The sequence below is a fragment of the Arachis duranensis genome, chromosome 8 (assembly GCF_000817695.3).
Source record: "Arachis duranensis cultivar V14167 chromosome 8, aradu.V14167.gnm2.J7QH, whole genome shotgun sequence".
NCBI classification, from domain to species: Eukaryota; Viridiplantae; Streptophyta; class Magnoliopsida; order Fabales; family Fabaceae; genus Arachis; species Arachis duranensis.
The window spans coordinates 12,641,097-12,649,422 of NC_029779.3; the positions used below are offsets into that span (position 1 = coordinate 12,641,097).

The following is an 8,326-nucleotide window of genomic DNA, read 5'->3' on the forward strand; positions in this document are numbered from 1 at the left end:
TGGGGAAAAAAATTAGAGGTTTAATTTCAGTATTCTAAATTTTTATCTTTCTTATTTTGTAAAAAGTGAATTCGGATAGTCTGATTTTAATTTAAAAATTATTTTAATTTTTCAAACTGAAAATGGAATTATTCAATTTTAATTTTTAAATTTTTTAAATTTTTGAAAAATAAAAAATGTCTGATTTCAATTTAAAATATTTAAAAAAATTTTAATTTTCAGAAAACAAAAACCAAAGATTCTCCTATTTCTAATACTTTTTAATTTGGTGGGTGTAATATTTACGCATCATTACCAGAAATTGAATATTCTCTGTAAGTGTCAGCTGATTTTTTTCAATATTAAAGAAATTTCAATATTTTTTAATAAATTTTTTAGTTTTTCATATTTGCAAGAGTTTTTTTTTTTCAAGGAAAAAAAAAAGCTCAACACTTATGAAGCTTATTAAAAAATAAATAAAGACAACTAAAATGCTATTAATTCTATGTACCTCTACAGTACTCGCAATCAACATCAAACCAAAATCTATTATGATTAGGAGGAACTGTAACAAGGCTGGTAGCATGCAGCGGGTATTTGTAAATAACTAAATATCTAATTCTATTCAATCTGATCGGATAAAATTGTTAATTTAATTCGCTGCAGGTAAAATTAAGTGTAGAATGGGTTTAAGTGTAGGTCGAGTAAAATACGTGTTAAGTTTTAATTTTATTCGATCAACTTATATTTTATATATATATATAATAAAAATAAAAAGTTTTTATTATTGAAGTAAGATCATCAATTAATAATTTAATAATTTTGTAAATAAAGTTAGAGTTAGATTATTTTTAATTTACTGATAAAAAAGAATTGAATTTTAATAACAAATTTAATAATATGTTCAAACTTTATTCTACACTATTCTTTATTACCCCTGAATTCATAACATGGCATGTAGAAATTTTTGTTATTAATTTTTTTTTTTTGATGGTGTTTATGATAAACATAACAAGGACTATCATCGGATGAACCCTTATGATTGGTTTGAATTTGAAATGTTTACCAGAAAATCCCTTTCATCATCATCATTAAATAATAAAACTTATATATAAATTAAAACAATAAAATAAAAGAATAATGTTAAATAATTAATTTTTTAATTGACATTAATAAAATTTTTAAAAATATTTTTTAATTTAAATTTTAAATTCAAATCATAAATTCTAAATTTTACATTAAAAAATGTAAATTTTAAATTTTAAATTGACTCTATTTTTTAGTAATGAAGTCCTTTGATGTGTTACAAAGGATTATGGAATGATGATGTGTTTTGTAGAAAAGATTTTTTTTTTAATTAAAAAAAGCAAATCAAAGGTTTCAATTTGACTTTTTTAAATTTTTATAGAAATTTGATATCAGATTTGTTAAGAAGAAAAAAAAATTAAAGATTTAATTTAGATTAGATATATAAATTTAAGGGTTAAATTTGTATATTAAAAATTTGAAAAAATTAAAATACACAAATTTAAATGTCAGATTTATATTTCAAGTGATAAATCTTATGGTCCGATTTATATTTTCCACATTTGAAATAAACATTATCATATTTTAACATGATTGTAAAATATCATCTTCTTCACATTCACAATATAAAAAATAAAAAGTGCTCCTAAATTTAGTTAGGTTTTAATATTTTTTTAAATAAAATAAAAAATAATATGTAAATAAAAAGAACAACGAATTCAGAGTATTCAACCGCCTAAGTAGGAATTCGAGATTGGATTCTCACAATTTTATCGGATCAGGCCAACAATTTGCACAATACTGCAACCAAAGCAAAGCTGAGAGAGAGAGAGAGAGAAAACAAAAAGAAGGAAATGTGGTTGTTCCTAGCGTGGGTGGCTCTTTAATTTGGGGGCGTGAGCAGCAGCAGCACCCAGTACACTCACTCCCTTAAACCTGTCACTCTTACTCTGTCACTGTCACATTAATCCCCTCAGTCACCACTACCCACTCTCTCTTTCTCTTTTTCTTTTCTCCCAAATCCCCATGACACTCAGACATTCCATTTTTCATTGTCCTTTCTAATTCTATCCCGCTTTCATTAACCTAGTTTTCAATACCCCAATTTCTTTCTTTTTTTGTTCTTTGTCTCCCATTAACCAGTAATGTTGAGGATCCCGGACAACAACAACACCAATAGAAGGAACAACCTTGAAACTACCAGGAATCGCAGAGACGACAATGAATCTTCCTTGTTCGGTGTCGTTCCCAATAACACCTCGCCGCCATTGATGAATCTTCGCCCCGACCACGTTGCCGTCGGCTCACCTCTCACCAACAGAGCCCCTTTCACCACCACCAACAACAACAACGCCGCCGCCTCTCGTTTCGACGGTGGCCCTGTCGGCAGTTCTCCTTATCCAGCTCAGTTTCGCGGCGACCACTGTCTCTGGATGGACACCGATCAGACGTCGGGATTCCACGTGGCAAACACCACCTTCGGCGCCGACAAATGGGTCGACGATCTGGGAGGAGGAGGAAACGCACTGGCGAACAACTTGTCAAGAATGAGCATCGTCGAAAACGGAACCACGAAAAGCAGAAGCCCATACGACGTCGTGGAGGCTTACAGCAACAACAGCGCATGCTCCATTGATTCCAATAACCTCCCTTTCTTCGATGAAACAGCACCGCCGCCATTCTGCAACGCCGCTGCTGGGGTTCCCGTATCGGTGACCCCGGGTTTTGTTCCCAAAGGTTACGCTTTTGAAGCTTCTCCAATGGCTGCGCAGCATCATGATCACCATGTGTACCATCACCATCATCACATCATGGACCAGAGGATGATGAAACAGGCTACAAGCGATAACAACCTTCATCAGTTGCAGCAGAAGCCGCAGCAGCAGCCGCCGCCAACACCGGCTTTCGTAAACCCTTACGTTTGTGACCGTTTCGTTGGGTCTCATCAGCAGCATTTCGGCGTCGAGTGTGAACCTCCCAATGGATGGGGCGGCGGCGTCAAGAACCCCTTCAGATTCTCTCAGATAATGCACCCTAGGCTCCCAGCGAATGCGCCCAGGGATATGGCGGCAATGGCAGTTGCTGCTGCCGCCGCCGCCGCTAACAGCGGTGAGTTTCCTCAGTGTATTTCTCCGATGAGAAATGGTGGTGACCGTGCTGCCTTTAGATGCGATAACAGCGTCATTATTCAAGGAAGAGAAATGGTAAAACCCTGCGTGGAAAGCACTGGTTACGGTGGTTCCGTAAGAGGTTTCAAGAAGGGTCACGGTCAAGGACAGGTTCCATGCGATGAGCTTCATCATCATTATCATCATAATAATAATGGCCAAGGTGGTGGTGGTGGTGGTGGAAACAACAACAATAACACCAACAACAACAATGGCGGTTTCGTGAGGGATCCATCGTCGGTGCCATTGATGCTGGATTTCTATAACCTAGCTGAGGCGCAGGGTTACGTGTACAACATGGCGAAGGACCAGAACGGTTGCAGGTTTTTGCAGAGGATGGTTGAAGAAGGCACCTTTGAGGATGTAAGGGTGGTTTTTGAAGGGATCGTTGAGAATGTTGTGGAGCTCATGATGGACCCTTTTGGTAACTACCTTGTTCAGAAGCTTCTAGATGTTTGCAATGAAGATCAAAGGTTGCAAATTGTTCTCATGCTCACTAAAGAACAAGGCCAGCTTGTCCGAATCTCCTTGAATACCCACGGGTATGTACAACCTAGACCTTTTAGCTTCCAATTACTCACTTAATTAACAACATTTGAGTTGAAAAAATGTTTTCATGCATTTCATATGTTAAAAGCTTAAAGTTTTTTATTTTTCTATCAAAAACTTCATATTTTACGGATTCTTAAAAGTGCTTTTTGGTTAGTAATTAGTAAAAGCAGTTGTTGTTTTATGATCTTTAGTAATCCAGTGCTCTAAGACTACTTATTAGTAGAAAAACATGCATAACTATTTCTAGCTAAACACACTTGGTAATTATTGTTCTAATGAAGAAAAGTTCTCAAATTTTTATCTAATGAACACTTATTAGCAGTTTATACATCAAAACTTTTTCTAGTGAAAAACTTTAACAAGTCCTGTAAAGGCATTGGGTAACAACTTTTTTATACTATACACTATGGGGTAAGATCTGTTTACTGTTCACTAAAAAACTTTTTCTAGTGAAGAATTAATATGATTCAAAATTTGATGTATGTAATAAAAGTTGAAAAAAAAACCCAACTTTTCCGAAATACTCTACATTGTTTTTGTTCTTGTGGTTCACTGAGGTGAATTTATTGTGCAACTTTTGGCAGCACGCGCGTGGTGCAGAAGCTGATTGAGACCCTCAACTCAGCGAAGCAAATTTCATTGGTGAAGGGTGCAATTCAACCAGGTTTCCTTGACCTTATTAAGGATCTCAATGGAAACCATGTCATACAACGTTGCTTGCAATGTCTTAGCTGTCAAGATAATGAGGTACTATTATATCTAAAATACTAATAATTTTCTCTTTTAAGTGTTTACTGTTGATCAATTTTATCCATTACATTTGTGCATTCCTATTGTGTACTTAATTCAATATCGTTTGATTTCATATGAGAATGAGACATTAAATTTGACTATGTAGCCTCCAAGCAAATGTTGTGAATGAATGTACTATTCATTCTGATTGAAATGATTCCCAAGTGATAATAGTAATTCATGGCATCAAAATTGGTAATGAAAATAGTTTTTTAGAGATTTTCTGTCCTCATGTTAATAAAAATGTTATTTTTAGGAAAAAAATTGATATCATCATAAGCTGTGTCTTTGGGTTAAGAGAATTTTCTTAGAAAATGTTTAAAGGAAAGCTTATAATATATATAGAAATATTATTAAAAAAATAGCATAAATAACAATACTCTTTTGTCATTTTTCCGTGGAAATATCATCATAAAACTATCATTTTTTTAACATTTTACTCATGCATGCTAAAATCATAACTCATATATGCTTTTGGAGTGCATTATTCCCATAAATGCAGAAACCTAGCATTTGATTATGTAATAATTTAGTTTCGCCGAATATAATCTCAATTTTATTCAGTGTCATATGATGATTGCCATCAGTTTGAATCTTCATAGAAATCAACAACCTGGCACAACTTCACATGGAATTCAAACCATGGATGCATGCAAGCAAGTTATACAAACAAACTTGTTTTAATTTAATATTAATATTAAGTTTGTAGGATTTTTAAACACAACTTTTATGTTTGTTTTCCTTTGAAACTTATTGACGAAATTGCTTTTTATATTGTTCATCTTTATTGTTGTTTTTGTGGCAGTTTATTTTTGAAGCTGGTGTAAAGTTTTGTGTTGACATAGCTACTCATCGACATGGATGCTGTGTACTACAACGTTGCATTGATTATTCCGTTGGAAAACATCGTGAGAGGCTGGTCGCAGAAATTTGCAAGCATGGTCTTCTCCTCGCTCAGGATCCATTTGGGTAAATAAATAATACCCTTTGATCTTGCACCCTATAATTTTTTTTTTCTTTTTTTCCTTTGGGTAACTTGTTTCAATGATTTTTTCCATGGTGCAACATGTTTCGTGTTCAATAGTTCTCCGTGCCTATTTGTCTTAAACACATCCATGGTTTTTCAATTTCGTGTTTAATAAAAGACATTCGCTATTCTTCTATAATTTTGCATGCATGCATTAAATGCTTAATGGAATTTTTCAATCTGTAAAGTAAGTGTCTTTTTCCAATCCAATCAATTTTGCTTTGCCACATGAAAAGCACCAAGGTTTGAGAAGTTTTGTCCTTAGTTTCAAAATGGCAAATCATGATTTTCTGTATGACTGGAAAAGACATTATTTTTCTGTAATAGGTTTTCTATTACTATTAGTCACCGAATATTAGTGACAGTGATTTGATGATTTAAAAGACAAATGTTTGTATATTTTATGTATGGCAGAAACTATGTTGTTCAGTATATTATAGAGATAGAGAACCCAACTGCCTCAACGAAATTGATGTCTCAGCTGAAAGGGAATTTTGTGAACCTGTCTACACAAAAATTCAGCAGCCATGTGGTTGAGAAATGCCTCAAGCATGTTGCAGATAGCAGGTCCAGAATTGTCCGTGAATTGCTCTCTACACCCCACTTTGAGCAGTTATTGCAAGACCCTTATGCCAACTACGTCATTCAATCTGCTCTTGCATATACCAAGGTTTTACAATCCAAACTCATCTTATGACTTAATCATTTACAATGAAGAAAAGGTGCTTTCTTCTTAACATTAATATTCAATTGGGTGTACTGAAATGTTGTGATGATTAATTATATGTATAGGGTGCACTTCATGTATCATTGGTGGAAGCAGTTAGGCCATACAAGATCTTGCGCACTAGTCCATACTGCAAGAGGATATTCTCTGGAAGTCTACTTAAGAAGTGAGCCATGATGATCATGTTTACCTATCTGCAGTGATGACACAATTATATGTTGTTGTTCTCAAATAATTCCCCTCTAATTAGAAGAACTCCTTTCTTGCTGTTCTTGTTTTTCTATGTTGATTAGTGTATTTTGTGTCTGTTATGTTGCCAAGTGAATTACCAAGCCTACCCCTCATCCCTTCTTTGAAGGGTGATGGATGCTATGTGCTTTGGGTGATTCAGGTCCATCTTATCTTGTCTTTGTATTATTCTTATGTTGTCTTATGTGTTGTCTGTGATGTGTACGTACGCTTCATGCTATGGTCTCTACTGTTGAAGCTGCTTCCTAGGATCATGTACATTTTCTGGATTTTCTCCTTTTGTTTCTGGAGACTATGTTGTTTCGACTTTTGCTCCTCTCTTTTTCGATAATTGACACTTTAATTTGCTGCCATATATGCCTTTTGTTGCCTTCAATCATGATTCAAATTTCCAAGTTGATGTGCACAATTGCTCGTGTTACTAGCTACCTAAGATTAAAATTTTTTTGTAATATATATTCACTTTTAATTTTATTTGACTATCAATTACATATATGCTCGTTTGCTATTTTTTTTTAAATAAATACTACTCTATATTCTCTAAAATAATATATAAATTATTTTTTCTATGTTTTAAAATAGTTAGATTAAGTCATAATGTAGAAACTTTAGCTAAGTATGTCACGAAAATTGAGATTTTGACCGAATTGGATTATTAATTAATTAGCCTTATTATACAGAGATTACTTTCAATACACTTATCCTGTTACTAATGAATAATGAAACAACTTGTATCAAAACCCAATCATCGACCTGTCTTGTACGGATATCCTTCCATTTGAATAGAATTATAGAACTATATCAAAATAGATTTATAAAAAATATATATAATTTAAATTTGAACGAGCAATGGAATTAGTGATCAAATAATGAATGTACTCTCAATCTATTTGATTGCTTTATTCTATATGCTCGTGTAAATTATTTTATGCACGTTTGAACGTGTCTCTATAGAGGATTTAACTATGTAGAAATTTTCAACGCAAATAATAACACTATTATATCTTATCCGAGAGCTAGCTGGTATTTAATTAAGGGGATGGTTGAATTATATTATGGTCTACGCCTTCTATTGCGTCCAAAGAACAATAACAGCAACAAAACCAATAAAAGTACATACTATATAGCTGGCGACAATTAATAGAAATACAACCTCTCAATTTTTTTAATAATTAAAAAAAATAAAATAAAATATTTAATATTTAATTTTTTTATATTTTTTATTTTACTTATAAAATTAATAATAAAAATTTATATTTTATTTTTTTAATTATTAAAAAAATTGAAAAATTCATTCCCATAATTAATTAGTAAGGTTTTTATGGACTGCAAACAAAAAGGCTGGCTATGGTTAGAAAAAAAAATAAAAAAAAGAAAATAAAAAAAAGAAATTTAATAAATTTTTATTTTTTTTAGATGTGTTTAGATGAAAAAAATTAAAAAATGTTATAAAAAGATAATTTTATTTTTATATTATAAAATATATTTAAAAAAATAAAAGAATAATATTAGAAGTAGAGAAAAAAAAGTTTTCTCTTAATTTTTTTTTATTGTTGGAAAAAAAAATAGTAGGTCCTACTAATATTTTTCTATTCATTTTTCTTTTTCTCTTATTTTTCTCCTCAACCAAATAAAAAAAAATAACTATTTTCTTTCCAATTTCTTTTTCTTCCTTTTCTTTTCTCCCATTTTTACCTCAAACAAACACACTATTAATTACGATCACTATGTACTATTAGCACCGTTATTTCTCTTTAACCACTTTTTTTCAGCTTAAACATTTAAAAAAAATAATTCTGTAATATT

The 8,326-nt window shown here is 32.2% G+C and overlaps 1 protein-coding gene across 1 annotated transcript; it reads left to right on the forward strand.

Annotated features, from left to right (window-relative positions):
* Positions 1-2,150: 2,150 nt before the first annotated feature.
* On the forward strand, positions 2,151-6,864 carry LOC107460776 (uncharacterized). Its single transcript, XM_052253245.1, has 6 exons — positions 2,151-3,298; positions 3,401-3,715; positions 4,310-4,472; positions 5,323-5,486; positions 5,959-6,214; positions 6,337-6,864. Exons 1-6 carry the CDS (start codon positions 2,151-2,153, stop codon positions 6,439-6,441), a joined length of 2,151 nt encoding a protein of 716 aa, XP_052109205.1. The 3' UTR covers positions 6,442-6,864.
* Positions 6,865-8,326: the final 1,462 nt, after the last annotated feature.

Excerpts from the sequence above, each read along its gene's own strand:
- LOC107460776 (XM_052253245.1), top strand. The coding sequence starts at position 2,151 with ATGTTGAGGATCCCGGACAACAACAACACCAATAGAAGGAACAACCTT. Across the intron at positions 3,716-4,309 it reads ATCTCCTTGAATACCCACGG|CACGCGCGTGGTGCAGAAGC; the intron begins GTATGTACAACC and ends AACTTTTGGCAG. Across the intron at positions 4,473-5,322 it reads TTAGCTGTCAAGATAATGAG|TTTATTTTTGAAGCTGGTGT; the intron begins GTACTATTATAT and ends TTTTTGTGGCAG.